Source organism: Artemia sp. Qi Xiang Cuo, chromosome 7 (assembly GCF_049724085.1).
Source record: "Artemia sp. Qi Xiang Cuo chromosome 7, ASM4972408v1, whole genome shotgun sequence".
Classification (NCBI taxonomy): Eukaryota; Metazoa; Arthropoda; class Branchiopoda; order Anostraca; family Artemiidae; genus Artemia; species Artemia sp. Qi Xiang Cuo.
The window spans coordinates 37952193-37976234 of record NC_142800.1 but is presented as its reverse complement, the minus strand read 5'-3'; the positions used below and the strand labels follow the sequence as shown (position 1 = coordinate 37976234).

The 24042-nt window shown below is 34.6% G+C and overlaps 1 protein-coding gene across 2 annotated transcripts in view; it reads right to left on the bottom strand.

The window, feature by feature from the left end:
• The window catches only part of LOC148950244 (cystathionine beta-synthase-like protein), a 54361-nt gene extending 31549 nt beyond the window's left edge, over positions 1 to 22812 (bottom strand). The window contains exons 1-3 of one of the 2 annotated variants that reach the window (XM_089092259.1): positions 22622 to 22812; positions 5909 to 6015; positions 3274 to 3408 (exon numbers count right to left, since the gene is read on the bottom strand). In XM_089092259.1, the coding sequence (XP_088948385.1) occupies positions 3274 to 3408; positions 5909 to 6015; positions 22622 to 22752 (373 nt within the window). In that variant the 5' untranslated portion in view covers positions 22753 to 22812. The remainder of the gene's footprint in view (positions 1 to 3273; positions 3409 to 5908; positions 6016 to 22621) is intronic. The other variant, XM_089092260.1, reaches the window with a different exon arrangement.
• Between the last annotated feature and the right edge of the window lie 1230 nt (positions 22813 to 24042).

Genomic DNA, 24042 nt, shown 5'->3' with positions numbered 1-24042 from the left:
CCAATGCTTCGGCATTGCTCAACAGAACTGAATGCTGGAAGTTTATATCTTAGTTTTTGTAAGTAGGATTTGTTTTGTGTAATTTTTTTAATTAATTACTTTTTCTATTTTTATATACTTTTACTTTAATTGACATACTTTCTTCATTGCCTTGCGAGAAATGTTTATCTCTAAGCTTCATTAAATAAAAAAGTTTTTTCAACTGAAAGCAAGGAGCAACATTAAAACTTAAAACGAACAGAACTTATTACATATATGAGGGAGGTTGCCCCCCTCCTCAACACCTCGCTCATTATTCTAATGTTTTTCGGAACTTCAAAAAAAAAATTGTTTGTCTTTCTAATTAACCAACCCTGAGGTTTCGATATTCTTTTTTAAGGAAGTGAGACAAAGTTTGAACTGTATCATACGGACTAAGATGCTGATTTTGAAAGAATCCTCTCACATATGTATTGCTTTCCGTTCGTTTTAAGTTTTAATGTTGCTCCTTACTTTCAGTTGAAAAAACTTGTTTTTTTCAATTTAATATCTGATTGTTTTTTTAATAATGCCAGGATACCTGGCTCCACCTCCACGGAAAAATCCCCCTCCCCACAGAAATATCCTCTGGACAATTCAGTTCTGGCGAAAATTTAACCCGGACAATTACCCTTAACATCCCCACTCCTAAAATTGAATCGGTAAAGAAAAAGCAAGACATAAAGAACTTTCGTAAAGGAATTCTGGTAAATCCATCAAGTGTAAAATTTCCCCTGAAAAGTTCACCCCCTGAAAACTTCCCTCTCCGTATAAAATTTTCCCAGTGTAAAATCCTCCCAGCAGAAAATTCTTCCTTTCCTCCCCACCCGAAAAATGTATGTATATTCCCAATAACAAATAAAACAATGTTAATTTTATGACATAAAAAACCTTTCCCCAGTGGCTGTAGGGGGTCATTTTATCTCTAAAGGCACAGTTATCGGGCCTTTCGAGTATGCTGAATAAAAAACCTTGCTCAAAATTTTGATCGGACGATTTTGGGAAAAAGGTGGCGTGGGAGGGGGCCTAGTTGCCCTCCTTTTATTTTGGTCACGTAAAAAGGGCACTAGAATCTTTCATTTCCTTTAGAGTGAGCCCTCTCTCAACGGTCTAGGCCCACTGGGTCGATACGATCACCCCTAGGGGAAAAAAAAAAAGAAACTAATAAACACGTATCCGTGATCTTTCTTCTGGCAAAAATTACAAAAACCTCTACATTAGGGTTCTTTGATACGCTGAATCTGATGGTGTAATCTTCATTAAAATTCTATGACTTTCTATGACTTCGAGGGGGTCTTTACCCCTTTTTTTAAGAAAATGAGGCAAATTTTCTTAGGCTCGTAGCTTTTGATGGGTGAAACTAAACTTAATGAAACTTGCTATTAAAATTCAATTTTTTAGAGTTTCGGTTACTATTGAGCCCGCTCGCTCCGTACTTAAAGATCATTACCATGAACTGTTTGATTGCCCATCAAAATCCAAACACAGATCATTGACGCAGGAGACAATTTGTTTTCTTTTCGCTATTGTTTTTTTTAATGTGTGAATATGCAAGGGATCTAGTGTTAAGGTGGAGAATTGTCCTGTTGTGAAACAGGTACATTTCACCTGACTGTTATAAAATCAAAACGTGGTATCTGTGCAGACGGGATTATTTTTTTTAGTATCTCTACTCCTTCTGTAAACTATCCTAAGGTGTAGGAAATTGTATAAAGACAAGTCTAAATCTGTTATAATCTACGGAAGCAATCTTTCTGTAATATCGGTTTGAGTTTTATTTTCTTTTAAAACTAAACGCACTTTAATTAAATATATTATTGATTAAAAAATCGATCTCTTTGGCAGGAATCCTTGCGGTTTAAAATATGCTGTATTTTATTTAATTTTTCTTGCAATTCCATTGTTCTTTTTTTTTAAGAAATGTTTCCTAAAAGTACTTAAAAATAAACTCATTCCAACGTAAAAAAAAAACTGAAATATATTCCCTGTCACCCAACCACCACCACTGATAGTTTGGCATTTGCCCCCCCCCCCATGGAAAATTTTCTGCCGGCGCTCTTGCTCATTTATACACACACAAATGCAGCTACACATTAGAAAACATTGTCACAAAGAGTAGGAAATTCAAGGTTGCGAAATACACTTTTGAAAGTTAGGTACAGTGGAAGCATCCAGATAATCTTTCTTGTCTCCCCCATAAAAGTAAAGGTAAAATTATGAAATACGAGGGTCATTCCGCAAGTAACAAGACAAATGGCTATAGCTCAGAAACGGTTTATTCAATCAATTCAAAACTTTGGCTACTTTTCAACACAGAAGCAATAACTAAAGTGGCTTCAAAATTTTCGAATTACCGTCACCTAACACACTTCTCAGGCTTTTTGAATCTTGCCCTCATCATGAGCCGAGGTGCGTCACTTCATTCAGGTGAGACTCGGGCCCTTACTTTGCTCGAGTCTTCTGATCTTCAAGCCCAAACGGCTAAATAAAGCACATATAGGCAGTGGGCTTATGTTACAAAGCATTCAAAGTAGAGCTTAGCAAATTTTCGTTTTTAAGTGAAAATTTTCAAGTTTCGTGAAAGCACCTCGTGATTGAGCTGCTGTTTTTTTTACAAAGATAGTCTTGAAATATTTAAAATACTAAATAAGAAAATTGTGAATTTATAATCAAAAATTAAATTTAAGAGCTCCATATTGACTGGTGTCTACACTTTTCCAAAACAAATTTCCCCAAGGTGTACACTCTGGAATAGTCTCCATAGTAATACCTGTGCACAGGGGAGACATAAAGAGGACGGAAGCAATAGCCCCCCTTAAGATAAGTTCAAAGACCCTTCTCCTTTGGGAAAAATTTCAAAATGTGTTTACCAAACAGCTCTTCCTTTGACTTTTCCTGTCATTCCTGTAGCTTTACAAGAAAAAAAAAAAATAATAGTAGTTGAAAGCAAATCAATGTTATAAAATGAGAGATGGTAGGAAGATTTATTGGTTGGAATGTAGGGCTTTCAATATGGTATCACAAATATGCCCCATATCTAACACTGTATATTTGAGGAGACTTAAACAAAACCTAGTAACTAATTCCTTAGCCATGATAATCAAGAAATTTCTGCAATTGTAAGGTAAAGGATGTAGCATATTGAGCGCACTGAGTTGAACAGTCCAGCAATTTGCAATTCATAGAATACTCTATTGTTTGAAATCGGACAATCGCCAATACTCACCAATACAACTTACTAAGAGAAAGACAAACCTGTATTTCCAGAAGTTGGCTCGATAAGAGTATACCCTGGCTTAATCTTCCCATCTGCTTCTGCATCTTCCACCATCCTTATTCCTATACGATCTTTGACGCTTCCACCAGCGTTGAAAAACTCACATTTTACCACTGCAAATAAGCAAAGATAAGATGCGAATCAGGGATTGGCATTTAAGATGACATACTTTCACAACCATTTGGGTGAGTGTTTTTATTGACACAGTCACTCAAGCCGTTTTCTTCCTTTTTTTGCTATTATAAGTACACTTCAGTACTGAGAGCCTTGCTAGCAATACAGAGTCATCAAAAGGAGCTTCACCTTGTAAAGATAAACAACTATAAAGATAATTTTTATTTCCCAGGGATTGCCACAAGCTCAATCTGATTCAACTTCGGTTTTTATGCATAATTAAGAAAAATCGAGGCAGAGCTAGGGAGGCAAGGGCTTAGAGAGAGGAGTTCTTGGGAAGCAGCGAATTTTATCAATGGCTATAAAGAATACTACACACAAAGCGAAGGATATTTTATTTTTAAGGAAATATATTTTAAGCGGAACAAGGTTAACTCTGCAAATAGATTACTTTAATCTCATTGAAAAAAATTCCTAAGTGTCTTTCCCGAATTGAATATTTTTTTTGACAATTTATCAGAGCTAAAAATAGCTGACGCACTAAAGAATCGAGAGCATAAAGAATATTTAATTCGAGAGCATAAAGAATATTTAATATTTAATCGAGAGCGAGAGAATATTTAATAGACAGTGTATAGAAATTCACAAAAATACCAGATATTTCGGTTACATATACAGTGACCGTCATCAGTAGTAAAACTCTGACCGTCATCAGCAGTTTTACTACTGATGACGGTCACTGTATATGTAACCGAAATATCTGGTATTTTTGTGAATTTCTATACACTGTCTATTAAAAAGGATTTTATCCCTATTTTGAACTTTTATTTTAAAGACCTTATAACTCCACCAATTTTCTAACTTTCATCCCTTTGTAACTAAAATTAGTCAGTTTGGGTTCATAAAGATACAAAAAGGTCATAAAAGGTCATTAAACGAGAAATACTTCCATCACTTAGTTTACAACATTAATAATGCCTTAGAAACTGGGAAGATTCCAAAGATAATTTTTACTGATTTTAAAAAGGTTTCTGACATCAATCAGCATCGACCCCAAGTTTATAGCCCCTAAAATGGACCCCTAATTTTGAAAAGAAAACTAGGTTTGTTATGCAAATCAATACAATTTTAAAGTGGCTGTAGCAGTAAACTTTATACAAATTATGATGTTGCATGTATGAATTTTCATAAACAAAACCCAGATAGAAACGAAAGCTTTAGCACTATTCAATGATAATCAGCTGTAACAAATCACTGAGGAACTTCTTGCTGGTCCTCAGCTCAATCTTGCTGGCAATTGTGATTTAATGTATAGTAATTAAAGTAATCTAAAAAAGAAAATGCTAACACAATGAAATTCTTACATTATAATATGCAGAATTGTTCTATTAATCACAACAGGAAATGTTTCTTTCTATGATTATCTACTTTTCAAACCATTTCAAATTATACTCACAATTGAAAGTAGCCTAAATCATATCATCATTTCAAAAATAAATTATGCACTCAATCACGCACACAGATAAATTTTAGACTCAGAATACAACTGGTTTAACTTAGAAGCAAGGCTGAACATATGACTAGATTGAAGTAGGCCTAATGGAGAACATTATCAGGGCTACATATAGGACTTTCAGGGAGGGGGTGCAAGGGGGGCACTGTAACAAAACAATGTGCAATATTTTTAGTAGTGAGTCAGAGCAGAGGATTTCGGTTTAGGAGAGAAGGACACTTGCCAGAAATGGCATTATAATACAAAACATCAAATAACTTGATTTTCAATCAACGCTCTTTTAATTTAGTAGTCCCAAAAGGGACAGTCAAGGAAAGAAGTAGAATTGCAATCTCTAATTTATTTGCAATCAACAAACTTGAACTTATCCAGACTTAATTTAAAAGAAATATTTTTTACAAAGAAGTTAAAAGTAACATTAATTTATACTTTACTGCATGTTCAATATAATTTTTTCGAAGAACAAATCAACAACTTAACAGGAGAGTTGACATGGCTAGCAGGCACCCAAAATTCAATAAATTTCGTCTGTAGTTTTAGCATCACTCTCTAGTTTCATGCAAAGAACAATCATTCCAAATTTGAATAATCATTCTAAACTTATGTTTAAATCAAATCGGCTTGTTTCGCAATATTACTGACTAAGTAAAGAGGTTTACGGCTTCCATGTTTTATTTATTTGTTTCCCAACGCCACTAAGTAGTGAAAGAGAGGTAGTAAAAACTTCGAAGTGGATTTTTAATTCAAACTTAAAAGTGCTAGTAGTCTTCTCAAGGCTCGAGATTGATTGGAGCGCAAAGTGATGGGAGGACGATCAGCCTTCTTCAGTATGAAGAAATGACTCAGCCAAACATTCTGTTCATAGTTAGAACCCAAGCCCTCCTCCAAAAAAGGTCTGAACCCTTCCAAAATGGAATGCTGACTATTTCCCTGTCGTCCAAACACAATTACAATTTTTATGTTGTTAAATTAAATATATAACTTACAAACTTCACATTTGATACCCATGCTTTGGGGAATCCGATTAAGCCGAACAAGTGGTGTCCTTCCAACATGACTTAGAATATCTGGAAGAATTTTCAAAGGTTCTTGACTGAAAAAAATAGAGTGAAAATTATTTTTCATTTGGTTTTGATCAGCTGGAAAAGAAAAACACGAAGCATTATTTGAGGAATGTTTCAATGTTGAAAAGGAGGTTAGAAAAGTCAAACATGATGCGTTAATTTGTTTTTCTGTACAAATCCCCAGAGTGTATAGTTCCAATAATATTTCTTCTATTGGACGGTACTTGTTTTTGGAGGGGGAGAGGGATAGACTATTTCCTCATCTTTTTAAGCCTTTAGTTAAAACATTAGTTTCATAAACTAAAGAATTAATACAATAGAATTAAAAAAGATAATTTTCCTTAATTTATGCCTTGTTTTGTATCTCAAATGTCTTCATAAGAGACTTTAAGTACCATAAGATATTTTTTTTTACCTAAAACTTTTTACCCGCAAGTAGCATCTTATGAATATCTTAAGATGAACATTTCAATTCCAGTTGAATCATTTACATAAAAAAGGGATCCCCTCCATCCCAAAGTGAAAATCGAGAGCAATAATAAAATGAAAACGGAATCATTTGCGAAAGAATTGCTTACATGTTTGTATAACTTTGACCTGACATCATTGAATAATAAATGTATAGATTAGAATACAGCTCCAAATGATTATCAATGATCCCTGGGGCCTAAGCGTTAGCCCCTGGAGAACGTCAAGTGTTCTTATTAAAACATCACTGATCACAATATACATTTCATCATTATACGTAATGCATTACCAAGTATTAAACCAAGGCAGTATGCACAATACGGCAAAAAATAAAGAGTCCTGCTAAGAACTATTCATGTGTGTTATGTTTTTTAGAATTATTGAAATAACGGAACTGAAACAAAATGTTTTATTTCCAGCGGAATAATGTTCCTTAATTTCGCTCCCACATATTTTATGGAAAAAGTGTGTGACAAATATCCAAAATTAAAGAAAAATGTGTAGATTACAACATTGCGTAAGCATGATAATAGATCAATAAATGAAAGAAGGCAAGCCGTGTTAGTCCTGGGGGTGTTAGACCATTTATGTATTTATACATGAATACAGCAGTTTGGAGGAGGCCAATTCGTCATACTGAAAGTAACTGAGATTTAAGAAAAGCTTCTTTAATATTAAATCTATTCAAATAAATTGACTTTACAGTACATTTTTTTTATGTTTGAATTCTCTTTAAATTATAGCTGAAAGAAATGGCCAAAATGTAACAACATTAATGAATACAAGAATAAACAAGAGTTTAATAAAGGGTGGACAAAACTTTTAGAGAAAGGAAATCATTCAATCTGTACAGAACATCATTTCCTCTAACAATAACTTCGTGGGCGGGTGTAAGAAGGGAGGCTTTGAATAGATTGGGGTGGAGGAGGAGCGTGCGTAGCTGTGTTGGCCTCAGGCGGCTTGGTGCTGCGGTGAGTTGTTAGTAGTAGTAGTAGTATAAATGACATTGTCAAACAATCATTCATCAAGTTTCTATATTAGCAGTATAAATAAGGTAAAGAACGAGCACTAAATTTGACCATGTACAATTCCACAAGTTATAATCTGTTCTCGTGATCTTTTTCTTCCAACCATGAGGTGTAAAAACCCTTACCTAGAAATTCTTTCACTCAGCAAATCAAATGGGTAATAGCATTATCCATCAAGCGCCTTTTCCAAAATCCATATTGGTTTGGTGATATGATTCCTTTTTCTCCCACATATTTTATGGAATATGTGGGTGACAAATATCCAAAATTAGAGAAAATGTGTAGATGACAACATTGCGTAAGCATTATAATACATCAATAAATAAAAGAAGGCAAGCCGTGTTAGTCCTGGGGGTGTTTGACCATTTATGTATTTATACATGAATACAGCAGTTTGAAGGAGGCCAATTCGTTGAACTGACAGTAACTGGGATTTAAGAAAAGCTTCTTTATTATTAAATCTATTCAAAGAAATTGACTTTACAGCACAACTTTTTATAGTTTGAATTCTCTTTAAATTATAGCTGAAAGAAATGGCCAAAATGTAACAATTATCTAGAAATTCTTTCACTCAACAAATAAAATGGGTAACAGCATGATCCATCAAGTGCCTTTTCCAAAATCCATATTGGTTTGGTGATATGATTCCTTTTTCTTTTGTAAATTTACTAATTTTACCATGCATAACTTTTTCAAAAATCTTCAAAATAACTGATAAAATTTAAATAGGGGAGGGAGGGGAGTTATTTATCCCTCCCTTATTTCCATTCTCATACAAAGGTATAATACGGCTTTTCTTTAGACCTTTAGTAACAATTCCTTTTTGAAAAGACAAATTGATTAGAAAGAGCAAAATATGGGGTACCACTGGAATAAATGCTCCGGAACTTGTTTTGGCATGAGTCAATTCCAAAAACTTCCAGATGTCTCAGAGTGGTTCCAAATCATGTGAAAGCTAGCAATTAATAATAGCCTCAAATGATATAAGGATTAGCAATTAATGGCAATAATTTATTAGTTTCCTAGAATCTTGATCCATTGGATTACACTCAAAGAGAACATGTTAAGCATTTTCTGATATGCAATGACAATTTCTGTATAAGGAGGTGTGGTGAATTCCCCAGTTAAAAATATTAGCGTTAAGTAAATAGTTCTAGTTTTTAGCTTATAAGAGCATTTTAAAATCTTTAGACTCAAAAGGAGGATGGACAAAACCTTGTTAAGCAATTTTTATTTGAGCTCTAACAACCTCTTTAAAATTCATGGTTCTTTCATTTCTTGGGGGAGGGATATCAGCTGCTGTATTTGCAAAGTTATCTGTCATTCCATTATATTGAATTTCTTTATGGCTAAGAAATGAAGAAATGCAATAGAGAATCTGCTTGAAAACAGATAGCCAATGTTCAAAGTTTAGTTCAGAGTGATAGATGTATGTTTTGTTGAAGATGTCAAAAGAATATAAGTGAGTTATTTTCTACAACTGTGTTAGATTATTTTCCACTAACCCAGGCAGGAGGGTAGAAAAAGAGTTCGCGAGAAATACCGTCATTATTATATCGACAGGAGGGAATTTTTACCCTCCAAAAAGAGATAGCTAGAGATATTAGGGGTGACCCAGGTAGTGGCATCCTTGGCCTAGAGTTTGGCCTGTTTGACCATTCGATCACATTTTCAGAGCTAACGAAACTACTAGCGTGGGCCCCAGATACAACTGTGGCACCAGTGGTGGTTGACACACTACAATAGTGGTGGCCGCAAGGCATTCCACCCCAATAAAGTTGTGCCAGTGACTTTCCATTACAATATTTTGTGGCAGCAACTTAAGGACCTATCAGGAATACTGGTAGTAAAAGAATCTACTACTACTACTACTAACAATTCAACGCACACCAAGCCGCCTGAGGCCAACACAGCTACGCACGCTCCTCCTCCACCCCAATCTATTCAAAGCCTCCCTTTTTACACCCGCCCACGAAGTTCCCATTTCCTTTAAATCTTTCTTTATGACGTCCTCCCATCCCAGACGGGAACGACCTACTTTCCGTTTAGCCCTAGATGGTTGGCCGAAAAGAACAATCTTCGGCAATCTGTCATCCTTCATCCGCACAACGTGCCCTAACCACCTCAACCTTTCTTTCATTATAGCCCTAGAGCGGTATTGAACCACATTTTTCGTATAGCCTATGGTTTGAAATACGGTCAGTCAGCCCTTAATCAGCAATCCTTAAGCAATTTCTCTGGAAAACATCTAGCAAATCTCCATCCGCTTTTTGGGGCGTCCATACTTCAGAGCCATATTTGACTACTGTCATCACTGCATCTTCTAATATTCTCATCTTAGTTTGCAGACTTATCTTCCTATTCTTCCATAATTTATTTTAACTGTAAAAAAAACCCTGAGCCTTGGATATTCTATTTTTAATATCTTAACTGGTCCCAACATCCTTACTAATGATACTACCAAGGTAAGTGAAGCTGCCCACCGGATCAATCTTTTCATTACCTAACGGCACCTTTTCATCTTCACTTATTCCTAGCCTTAGTGACTTAGTCTTCCTAACATTAATTTTCAAACCCATTCGAGCACCCTGAACTCGCAAAACCTCTAAAACATCATTCATTTTGCTCACACTTTCATCTAGGATGCTTAAATCATTAGCATAATCCAAGTCCAGGAGACTTTTTCCTCCCCATTTGATTCCGTGGTCTCCCATTACCTTTCCTGTGCTCCTTAAAACAAAGTCCATTAAAATGATCCATACAAAGGGGGATAGAACACAACCCTGCTTAACTCCTGATTTAATACAAAACCAGCTGCTAACCTTATTTCCTACCTTAACCGCAGCAGTATTATTCTCGTACATAGCACTAATCACTTTAATGTATTTGTCTGGTATACCATACAAGAATAAAACCTTTACTAAAGCTCTTCTATCAACATAATCGAACGCTTGCTCATAATCTATAAAACTGAGGACTAAAGGTGTTTGAAAACTCAGGCATTTCTCAATTATTAGCCTAAGAGTGAAAATTTGGTCGACACATCCTCTACCTTTTCTAAAACCGCACTACTCTTCTCTTAAAACTTTGTCTTCAGCATCTCTCAGTCTAAAAAGTATCATATTACTAAGTAACTTACTACCTAAAGAGACCAGACTAATGCCTCGATAATAACAACACTCACTTTTATTACCTTTCTTATAAAGTGGCTTAATTAAGGTTTTTTTTAAAATCGTTAGGTACTTCCCCTTTTTCAAAAATCCTATTCATAATCTTCAGTAACTTATTTCTAACCTCAGAGCCACCATATTTAAGAAACTCATTTACCACCCTATCAGCACCTGGAGCCTTATTATTCTTTAATCCTTTTATTACTGTTGCTAATTCCTCCTCACAAAACAAATCTTCCTTCACATCCAAGGTATCACAAACTTTTTCATTTTCCTCTATATTTTTCCTGCAACTCTATCTCGGTTAAGCAAATTCTCAAAATGTTCGGCCCATCTCTCTTTAGATTTTTCCTTATCACTAATTGCGGCCCCATTCCTATCTTTAACTGGTCCAAGTCCGGATGGACTACTCTCTCTAAATTTGATAACATGCCAGTACAATATTTTACTATTATGCCGTCTAGCTGCATCTTCCAGATCCTTGGCAATTTTATCCATGGCGTCCACTTCACACCTCCTTAGTTTATATTGTAATGCTTTCTCGAATTTCTTTACATTTCTATTGTTTTCATACGATCTATCACTCAGATAATTCTTGTACAATTCCTTTCTCCTTTCTATTAAACATAAAGCTTTTTCACTAATATTCTTAGCTGCATAACTAGCTTTCTTCCCCAATACACCATCAACAACTTTACAAATTGTTTTTCTAAAATCATTCCAACCATCCACATTGTGAAATTTTAAGCTCTCAAGTTTAGTATTCAAATATTCCTTGAAAGTTTTTCTCAAATTCTCATCCCGGAACCTACCAACGTCATAACTTCCCGGGAGGTAGTTACCCTTTCGATATTTCAGCTTTAAATTAACCCTTGACACTACTAGATGGTGATTTTTACTTTTAACATCAATAACAGCACCTCTATATACCCTAGTATATAGGGGTGCTCTAATAGATATATATCCATTACTGTTTTCTTTTCCTACACCAAATTTACCTAGGCTGGGATACCATCTATCCCTATTTCTACCAACCTGGGCGTTAAAATCTCCCAGTAAAGACATCATATTTCTACCTGATACCCTGTCTATTTGCTCCTGTAACTGTAAGTAAAATTCATCTGAGTCACTATTATCTCCGCCAGTCGGTTCTACAGGTGCATATACTACTATAACTGATACCCTGAACTTTCTAGTCTTAAAAGGAGCAATTAGTATTCTATTATTAATACCTTCCCAGCCTAAACAAGACTTAGCAGCTTCCTTATTCATCATGATCCCTACTCCCTGTCTATGTACCCCATCCTTCCTGCCTGAGTAAACAAATTCTATATCACCTAATTTAATGCTTCCTACCCTTGGGATATGAGTTTCTGAAACTTCTAATAAATCCAATTCGAATCGTCTGAATTCGTCAGTCAAAATGTCGACACGATAGTCATTTTTTAATTTCGTAACATTCCAAGTTCCAATTTTGATGTTCTTTAAATCATTGAAATTATTTTCGCCTCAGTAAAAGCAATGATCCCAGATACCAGTGCAGGACGGGGATCACATATCTTCTCAACTCTACACCGAAGTGCTTAAGCCGGCTTAGAACCGGACAGCAAGAAGTCCCTGGGACCTCCATGAATGGAGGCTTTGTGCAATCTTGGGCCCATCTTGGTCACAACATGGTTTTCAGCATTTGGCGATGCACTTCTATCAACAAGAGTCGAAATCCTCCAGAGACAGTATAAAACCAATTACCTCCGACTCATTATGTATTCAAGTCTAAAAATATTATGTTACAACGGGAAGGCAGCCCATAACAGATAACTTAGCTAGGAGGAAGTTTTCAGCCCAAAAGACGACCATCAAAACATACGAAGCCCAGAAAAATTGTCCATTAGTCAGAATTCCATGCGAATGCTGTGTCGTTTAATAGGCTATAATTTCCTTGAGAGGCACCACTCCTCAAGTAGGAATAGAGTTGACTGCAAGGTCCCCAGTCTTGCAGGTGCCCCGAAAAGGTCAAGACAGTCATTTGCAGAGGCCTTTGTCTATAGATCTGGATCTTCCGCCATGCCGCAGTTGTCCTCCTATAGAAGATCCTCCCGCGATGGTGCTCTGCATCACCATGCAATTTAACCCATTACTGGGAGAAGGTTTGCAACTCATGGGACTTGTGGACAAACAATTGGGCCCTTTTGAGTGTACATTTGAGGGGCCTTCTTCCTCCTCCACCTGTATTTATGATCACGGGCGAGGGTGTCCCAGTTTCTATTCCGGACCCCCAGGGACAAGGTCCCCCCCTTGGTCCGTACCTCCTATGGAAGTACCCTACAGATATGTCGGGCGTTCCCCTATCGCCACCTGGGGACAGGCTGAATGTCCTGGGGAGGCCAGGAACAGAAAAATGAAATTAATTAAAAATATTATGTTTCCTTTAAACATGGAAAATGATATAATCTTCTGTATGAATTTTTAAATATCAAATTATTATAGAGAAGTATGAATAAAGTTAGACAGAAAACTTTTTGGTTTTCTTATTTAATATAACTCAATATTAGCTTGTAAAACTAATGTCAAGCCTAATTTATTAATTTTCTTCAACATTAACCTGTAAAACTAATGTAAAAATCTAATTTAAAATTAATGTGTAGCCTGTTTTATTGATTTACTTCAACATTACCTTGTAAAACTAATGTAAAACTAATAAAAACTAATATCTAGCCTTATTTATTGATTTACTTCAACATTAGCTTGTAAAACTAATGTCTAGCCTAATTTATTGTTTTACTTCAACATTAGCTTGTAAAACTAATGTAAAATTAAGGTCTGGCCTAATTTATTGATTCACTTCAACATTAACTTACAAAACTAATGAGTGTGGTGAGGGAAGGGCGAGGGGGTAGTGTGGAAATAATTGGTGTGTTTTAAACAAAACAAATCAAGATACACCCTCTCCTTGTTCTCCTCCTTTGTATTAGCCACCCTCATTATAAGGATCTTTGCTTTATGTTAATTATAAATATATATATATATATATATATATATATATATATATATATATATATATATATATATATATATATATATATATATATATATATATATATATATATATATATATATATATATATATATATATATATATATATATATATATATATATATATATATATATATATATATATATATATATATATACATATGGGAGGATCGGTAATACTTCAAGATCCTCCTGCAACATTCCCTGCAATTTTCAACCTAACAACCTTAGCCATTGCTGAGACATAGTAGATACGCCTTTTTGAAAACCTGGAGGCCCTTAAACTGTTCAGATCAAATTCAATAACAGAAATAATAGCAGTAGCAGTTACAGTCATAGTATATTGACGGTGAAGAAAAAATTCTGGATATGCACACAACTATGCTTCAGAAGTTTCAGCAAGATTATTACTTTTGTAATAAACTTTTTCTTGTATATTTTTGAAAAATAATCCTGAGAAAATTTTAATTTTTGCGAAATTATCGGCAAATCCTATAAACAGGTTGAAACCAAACCACATGTGCATCTTAAACAAAATCACTCCTTTGTGCATCAAAAACACGAAGCAATTCAACTTGACAAAACTTGTGCAATGTCAAATTTGGCCAGAATAATTTAGATCCGTGTTCAGAAAATAAAGTCTCGGTTCTTAGGTACTATCTGGAACACACGCGCTATATTATATAGGGAAGATGGTTAAGAAACTAGTCAAACGGGTTTCTTTCAATAGAGAAATGGATTGCAAAGTGTGGTTTGTTATTGGGTTTACCATATAGTTTTTTTTTTTTTTGGTTTTAACTATTGTTTTTTGGGATTTAGTAAAAGAATCTGCGTTTTCCAAAGATAAGATTTAATGTAGCCTACAGAGTAGCCTACAGGGATTACATATAAGTAATTGCAGAAAAATTATGGAATCAATTGAGATACTATGAAAATTTGAATGGGCATTGCTTAGTTAGAATAATGAAAAATTTATGATTTAATATATCATGCAACTACCGGTGGATTATTCCTAGAAGTAGTATGCTTTAAAAATATTGCAAACATCTGAATGGGCATTGCCTAGTTGGAATATAATAAAATCTTACAAATCAATATATATTGCGCAATTAATTAGCGAGCAAAAATAATTGGCTAGTTGAGACATAGCAATTGTTTACAAGAGACCAGAAGTTGGACATTCGAGAAATTATTTTCATGTAGATTGAAGAAGGAATTTGATGTCAGATGAATTTTGAAACAATGTCAGCCAGAGATAATGCAGATACAGAACGAAAAATATGAAACAAACGGATACAGAAAATGACTTAAGAGGATATAACGACAGAGAGAATCAAAGTAGGCCATGCAGCAGGAGTAGTATGAGCAGTATGGAATTGAGATCCAGCAGGGGGTCACAAAAAAGCAATAAAGTTGATTTTATGCAAATGATGAATTACTTCATGCAAAAAGATGAAGAAGATAGAAAAGAAAGGAAGAAAGATAGAAATGGAAGACAGAGATAGAATAGCAAAGGATAAAAAGGAGGAGGCTGATAGAATAGAAAGATAGAAAGGAAAGAGAGAATAGCTAGAGAGCAGAAAGAGGAGAATATTATAACGGATAGAGAGCAGAAAGAGGAGGCTGATAGAATAGCCAAAGAATGAAATGAGGAGGCAGATAGAGAGGAAAGAAAACATCTAATGGAAATGATCACAGGGAAAAATTCCCAAGAACCTCAGAAATCATCCACAGTAGATTTAATGCATGCATGAAACCTTCAGCCAATGAAAGAAAATGAGGATGTACATTTATACCTCTACAATTTTGAAAAAAATGGCGGAATTAAACAGATAACCAAGAGAAAACTGAGTGACATTAATTCAGCCCTTCCTTAACTACAAAGCACAAACTACTTTTAAAGTATTACAGATGCACTACTCAAAAGACTTTGAAAGATTAAAGCAAGCCATTTGTGATAAGTTTCAACTCTCCCCCAAGCACTTTCAAAGAAGGTTTAGAAGCAAAATAAAGCAAGACAACAAAACTTACAAAGAAAACGGGTACAAATTGAAAGATATGTGTTTAAAATGGCTAGAGCTATAAAATTATAGAATGTTAGAAGACCGAGAGGAGATAAAAGAAAATATGATAGAAGTAATAGAAAAAAACAGTAATGGAACAATTTTTATAAAATACCCACAGAGAATTAAAAATATATTTGAAAGAAAAGAACCCAAAATCAAGCAAAGAAATGGCGAAATTCGCGAATAGGTGGACCAAAATAAGAGAGGAAATTGCAGACACAGAGATATTTCAATATGAAGAGTATAATAAAAATAGGCACAATAACAAAGAGCAAAAAACGCATTTCCACACAAGTGCAGAGAAGTAACTTGCTATAACTGTGGTACTACAGGCCATTTTGCAAGAAACTGCCCCAGTAAATATTATCAAAAACCACATAAAATGACAGTATGGACCATGGCCCATAATAATGACAGTGACCAAACTTATGTGCTAATTATGTTATTATGGAGATAAGCACCCATGCCCATCTGCTTGGGTGAGAATAGAAATTGCAAACAAGGACAGTACATTCCAGAGAAAAATGGTAACAGTAGGCGTAGTACCTACTCTTGCAGTAGATGTGTTAATTAGAGGAGATTTTGGAGATACTGGAAATCTCATATCCTTAAATTCATCTTCTTTAACAGTGAAAGATGCAGGAGTGGCTAGTCCACACAATATGGAAAATAAGATATGCGCAAAATTGATTTTTCAGGAAAATTTTCAGAAAACAGAAAAACTTCAAAACACATGTAATGAATACCAGACACTAAAAAGTATGTACCAAAATGAAGCACTAATTGTCAGTGGCGGATCCGGGGGGCACCCCCCCCCCTAACGTAGCCTAAAGTAGTGTAATTTACTTAATTAACGGAAGTTTGCATTAACTAAACTTGCTCCCAACACAAGTTCATTGGATCAAGCTTTTTTACCCCCCCCCTAAAAAATCCTGGATCCACCCTTGCTAATAGTACCCAAGAGAAATGAGAATAAATTTATTGTATGTGCTTTTCCTTGTAAAGTTGGCGAAATTTTAGTATAGTATGAAAAACCAAATGTTGGAAGTCAATTCCCATTTGATGGAGAATTATTTTTTTCTGCAGTAAAAGTAAAGAAAACTGAAAGAGAAAAAAAAATGCAAAGCAAAACTACAATTTAAGAATTTAGTTTTATTTAGCAATGAGTTAATTCCTACTATTGTAAAAGAAAAGAAAAATAAAAAGGAGAAAAGGAATATTAAACACAAATACAATAGAGAGATGCAGTCAAAGATAGTGGACACTGCAGTCCAATTCAGTTTTAATTATGATTTAATTTTCAATACTGAAAAATTTGAGAAAATTAGAAATGAAAAGATAAATCCAAAAAAGAGACAAAATGTGTGAATTCAGCCTGCAGTGGCAAAATATTAAAAAAAATGGGAGAATTACAAAATAACAAAAAGAAAAAAGAGCTCAGGGAGGACAGAGAGGTCCAAGATCCAGTGAGAAAGTTAAAAACTACAGTAAAATGAAAAAGCTTAGAACGGAGGAGAAGGTCCATGACCTATTAAGGAAAACTACAGAAAATCATAAAATAAAATTGAATAGACAACAACACGTTGCAGAAAGGTTGGAAGAACTTAAATTTTGGGCTGGATTGCAAAAGCTCGAGATGAAATCTGAGATTAGTCCTATCAACTCTAAGGGAGATTTGGGCTCTGTTGGTAGGGAGAGGAGCCCCTTTTGGGAGCCATGAATGATGGACAGTTCGCTCAACGATCAACTGATTGGCCAGATTTGACCCTGTTACCAAGATTTTGCCTTTCTGATCTGGAGTCCTTGGGGGATACTCTCTCCTATTCACTTCATATTTCACCCAAACCTTTGTCCAGTAACCCTATTCACGGTTTTAACACTTCACAGGAACCAACAATTATTTTCTGCAAACCTTATTCATTGAGTAATGTATGCACATTTCATCTTCAGTTAGTATCAATGCCTATTTTTCATTTGATTATCCCAGGGGAGGGAACCCAGAATGAACTGATTAATGATTTGCTTGAAATTTCAGCTGTTTCCCCTGTGCCCCTATTGTTTTCAAAGGCCTGTGTATTTTTGACCATGGGTTATTTCAAATTATGCCAAGGAATAATTTGTGTTTTGATTGAGATCTGGTGTTGTTTCCATCAATGGTTATTAAGAGGCTAGTTCAGCCAATTTTTCATGATGACTGGCATCATCAAATGCACCAGAACCTGATTCTACATTTCTCTCAAATATAAATTTGGGAGAGAAAGAAAATTTTTTGTTTAATCATGCTAAGCATGATTATTGGCAGGTAATCTTGTGGCCTTAAATTTTCAAAACCTCATGCGGATGCCCATATAATACAGACCATGGTGGTTCTGCAGTAGAGACGTGTGGATATAAACAGATACAGAGCCAAGCAGTGGAAGTAGTAGCACAGACAATGGTGAAGAAAGAAGGCAAATGGATTTTGTAAAGTTGAAGTTCAGTGTTTAGGTTTGTAAGAGTGGATTAGTGTGGTCATTTATCTTACAGGGGGAGGTGTTGGGGTTCCACCTCTGTTTCTTTTCTTTGTTCCAGATAAATGACCTATTTTCTTTTCTGCAATTATATTTGCTTAGATTTTCTAATAATATAATTTTCAATGATAATTTCAAGTCCTATTGCTAAGCTAGTGGTTTTCCAAGAAATAAAAGCTTTGGTTAAAAATAAATTTTTTCTCAGCCAATCTGGGCCATTGAAAGATAATATTATTAAAAAAACCCAGTGATTTGAACTTTAATTTAGCAGATTGGCCAGGGCCAATCTAAGGTCCATCCCTACAAAAAGTTCTATGTACAGAAGTGGTGATTTTATTTTAGTCTACATTAGGACTCTGTTCAGGGAGCTTGTGCTCAGAGTCTTTGTTGAAAGTTTAGTTCAGAGAAACAAAATAGCATTAGGATAAAAATCCTTGCTATTTTGTTTTGCTCTCTCAATTTTACTTCTTGATAGGCCTGGTCTGTGAAATACCCAACCCTAATCTATTTGAGAGCTTTAATTATATAGCATTTTTCTAGTTACATCATATATGGTTCCAATAAAACTATGACAACATTCATTATCTAGCATATGAAAATATAGTTCTTTGTAAAAATATTGATTTCATTTTATTTTAAATGTTCTTTTGGTAATTACAAAAGTGAATAGATGACAAATTTTGATGTTAATAACATGCTACTACATTGTTATAGAAAAATGCAGTTTTTCATAAAAAATTGTTTTTATTCTTAAAATTATTACAAAAGGTTTGTAAAATTACAAAAGGTTTTTAACCACATCAATTTCCTTTAAAATGAGCCATTAAACAGCTCTCTATGGTGTTCCAGTGCCCTGCTATCTGAGGAGGATAAGAAAGAAAAAAAGATGCTGTTAATGCAGAATATTTTAGTTCAAGTAACTTATCTTGTTTTTCAAGCCAGTAGATTTTCCTTGTTATTCAAGCAAAGGAACAGTGAGTTTCCTATACAGGGGTTTCAGACAAGGCAGTTCAAACAGTTCTTCTTGTTTTGATCTGATACTATTTTTTAGGAGTTATGAGCTATTACATTTCTTAGTATTGCATGTGATCATCTCTTACTACATTGCTAGCTACTGCTGCAACCCTCATTCCCCCCATTACCTTTGCCTTTCCTGTTATCCAGTATTTTTATACTCTTAATAATGGCAAAAGTGAATGCAAATTTACATGCTTCTAAGGAAGTGCAGTCAAAATACATATCAGCTATTGTTTTCAAGTAAGTTTTTAGTCCTTTTTCTTGTTACTCTGTAAATATTAATCATGTGTTCTAATAGGGTGTAAAGAAACTCAGGTCAAGACATTGTAGAGGGATATTCAGCTTCTTAACATTTTTCAATAGTCTTGCAGCATTCATCTACAGACACCCATGACACTTCCAGAGAACCCAACTGACTTTTTGTCAACTAAGACAAAAAAAAACTTTTGTTTTCTTTTCTTCTGGATCTCAGCCACCTATCTATCTTGAATGAAATTTAACAGGAACAAATATAATTTCATTCCACAACTGGTCTGACAGAACTAAACAATGCCAAAGTTAATCAAGTATTGGGTTTTGAACTTGCCTTCACCCTTTAAATATGCAGTTTATACAGCTTTTACAAGCATAGCCTACTCTTGGATGCCTTGGTAAAGTATGCCAAATCAACACAAGATATTGTGGTCACACATGGGAATTAGCTACTCTTTGGGATGAAAAAATGCTAACAGCAAACCAGTGAAAGTGGCACATCTTGAAAGCAGCCAACAGACATGCAAATAATAAGAGAATACAACACAAGTTTATGGCTTTTCTAGTATTTGTAATTAGGTGTAGGGGCTTCACACAAAATTGAACTAAATTCCAGATTTAATCACCATAAAACATGATCTAATCTGATACTTTTGGTAAAAGTATTAATCAAGGCCAGACATTTTAAAACCATTTGCTGCCATCTGTCTGATCTCTTATAGCATACCAGAAGCCCCTATGAAGTTTTGGATGATTTGCACCTAACCATGAATTACACTTCTGACCAAATGCATTGAATCAAGAGATTGGTACCTGCACAACACAGATCGTTGGTCAGCATGCAAAAAAGAGAAAGCAAGAGAAGTCCCCATAGGTTTTTATATTGAGATCATTTGCTTTGGGTGAATGTGGACTTGTTTCCCCTATACTAATTTTAATATTTAATTTTACTCAACTGTGAACTTTTGAATAGATTTCTAAGAACAAGAAGTTGTTATCTAAAGTGGTATTCACATGCATGTCTAGCTAGAATCTCATGTCTAGACATGTGTCTGGGCAGAAATCAATGTCTAGGAAATTACTGTTCACAAGAAGAATTCAATGCTTAGCTAAAACTACAAATTTAGTTTCAAATAGAATACAGTTGTCATTTCTAGCCAATCAAGAGTGCTTATGCAGGCAAAACTTTCAAAATTGTAATCTCTATTTTTAATGTCACAAGATAATGGATGAGATAAGCCAAGCAATTGCCTTAGTGTGCTTCACTATTATGTCAGGTGTTGCATGTTTGCCTAAAATGAAAAAAAAACAAACAAAAAAACAGTTATTGAGAGGACAAAAATTAAATTTCAGTTTAAAAATGTAAACATAGATGATGAAAATAGTGGAACTTGACACATTCTGATTGGCTGAAATAAAAAATCCTGGACATTGAGTTCTAGAATCTAGAACTCAAAGTCTAGCCAAGCACTTTGTCTAGCAAAGCACCAAATTTTACTTGTGAATGGTTGTTGCTTAGACATTGAAGTCTGGCTAGACATGTGTCTAGATATAGGATTCTAGCTAGACATGCATGTGAACACTACTTAGCCATAGGCAAGCATGATTTGTGTCAAATTGCTTTTATGGTGTTTATGTTTTCTGGAAATTGGAAGTAGGTTAGTGGGTCTATTATAGGCCATTATTGCATTGAAGGAAAAGTAGAACATAGAAAATGCTAAAGGCTGAGTTTCAACAAAATCTAGAATGACAAGTTTCTAAGGACCTATATCTGAAGGACTTAGGGATGCATTTATAAGCCCCCCTCCATCACAGAATTGGCTGCCCCTCTTTAGACAAGACAATCCCTACACCCATTGATGAATCAATGGAAAGAACAACAAGTAAATCTATGGGCATTTTCCTGGTCCAACAAAAAGTTAATAATATTTAATAAAAATTTAATATTTTGTTCCAGGTGAGAACAAATTAACAGCTGGAACAATCAAAAATTAAATTTGTATTAAATCTTTGTGAATTATGGTTAACTAGTGTATTTACTGAATTAACATTGGTATATTCATCATCAAAGTGGGAAAAATGGAGGCAAATGGGTAAATTTCTACCAAATCATATTATTGAGTTAGGAATAAAGTGAATACACCATTTGATGCCTATTTTTTTATGCTGATTACAAATATAATAATCATTTCTATCAGAAATGAATTTCAGCCCCCCCCCCTATATATGCCAATTCAGGGTATATATTTCTACATTAGGAGGGTAGGGGTAAAGTTTAAACTTACCTCCCATTTACATCAGAAACAAAATTTGCACCCTCCCTAATGTAGAAATATATAGGCTACCCTGAATTGGCATATATAGAGGGGGGCTGAAATTCATTTCTGATAGAAATGATTATTATATTCATAATCAGCATAAAAAAAGACATCAAGTGGTATATTCACTTTATGCACAAGTCAATAATATGATTTGGTAGAAATTTACTGGCAAATGACCAATCTAACATTAATCAATGAGTAAACTCATATTTTTCATATTTACTCATTCCTCATTATAATTAGGCCTACTTGTGTTTTAATAATAAACTTAAATGCATATTAGGCTAAGGCATTAGTTAATAAACTGTTCCAGGTTGGCAGTTAATCTGTATTAATCTTGAAGTAAATACCAATTAAATTACAATTTCCACCGGGAACATACTCTATGATTAGGGATATTATATGTATCAATCAGTGGAGGGGGTGTATTGTCAGGGTAGGCTAGTGATTATTAGCCTATGTTGAAAGGAGCATAACCTAAAATTAGGTTATGTTCATTTTGCAGACTATATAGGACAATATAGAAGGGGAGACTGGGGGTGTCTTGTTAAGAGCATGAACAGAACCATGAAAAAGAGCAAAAAACTAGCAATCTATAGCCTAAATGTCTTCATTTTATTCAAGTAGCCTATGCTAGCCTAAGTCTCCTTCTGCAGAGCCAATATTCTAACCTTTCAGTTTTATTAACACGTTTACTTTGGAGAGCCAGCCAAATGTCAGGATGCTAAATGACTGACTAGCTCAGAAAAACCAAGATTAGACCACTTACGGATGCTTTCTAGAATGGGGTGAAGTACTAGGATTAGCACCAACATGCCATGTACACTTAGATGGAAGGTCAGGGCGGACAAAGAGTGGCTGCTCAGAACCTATCACTGGCTTTGCTTCTCCTGATGGCATCCTTATAGGCTTAATTTTTCTTCTTCTATTTAAACAGCAGGCTTTTTAACTTTTGATCAACCTTTCAATTCTTCTTCTTCTTCTATTTCGCAGCAGGCAGGCTTTAGGGTTGCCACCAGACCAAACAATTTCGTAACGTCCAACTCTTAAAAACGTAACTTTTTCGTAACTTTTGATAGGAAAGTCTCTTTTCAAGGCAGGGTGCCGTAATTTCGCTATCAAGAGCGGTACTTAAAGAGGGGATGGGACATTTTTTGCCTGTATAATTTAAAAATATACTTTTACGTAATCTCATTAAAAATTTTCCCTCCAACTTTTAAAAGGTGCCTAAAAAGTATACAACAATAACAATTTATGCTTCTTTACCTTCAGGAAATTCCTATTTATTCAACTGCAAGTGTTGCTTTCAGTTTACCTGGACAACATAAAGACCCCCCCACCCCTGATGCGTGTATAAAATCCCAGCTACTATTTTGCTTATCTTGTTGTTGTTTTTAATTGTCATTATTGGCGTCTTAAACCAAAAGTTGATGAGTAATACGTAAAAAATAAAAAGCAAATCAATAAACACAGGACATTTTAGAGTTTTGAAGAAAATAAGAAAACCAACTAGATTTTTTTTATTGTTAAATTTCAATAAAACGATCTCAATAAATCCAGCTTCTTAAAAACACCCGAAAAATTATTTTAATCGTTCCCTTCCTATCTAATAATTTAGATGAGCTTTGTCGCCGTCTCACCTCCTCTAGCCTTAAATTTGCATCGGTTCAACGTGAAAATTGCTGCAGTTCCGAGTGACAGAGTTTTGTTTTGTTTTCATTTTATCGAAAAAAAATAATTTTAATCGTTGTCTTCAGTTCCTATTAAATAAAAAAAACAAGTTTTTTAAACTGAAAATAAGGAGCGACAATAAAACTTAAAACGAACAGAAATTATTCCGTATATGAAAAAGGCTGTCCCCTCCTCAACGCCTCGCTCTTTACGCTAAAGTTTTTCATTGTTTTTTGAAATAAATTTGTGAGACAGAGTCAAACTTTAGCGTAAAGAGCGAGGCGTTGAGGAGGGGACAGCCCCTTTCATATACGGAATAATTTCTGTTCGTTTTAAGTTTTAATGTCGCTCCTTACTTTCAGTTTAGAAAACTTGTTTTTTGTATTTAATTTCTGATCGTCTTTTAGTTAATGCAGCTTTTATTTGCATAAAAATTTTACTTTTCTTTTTCTAAATGGATGTCTTTACAAATTAACTTACGTAACTAACTTCTATATTCGTATATTTTTCTTCTGGCAA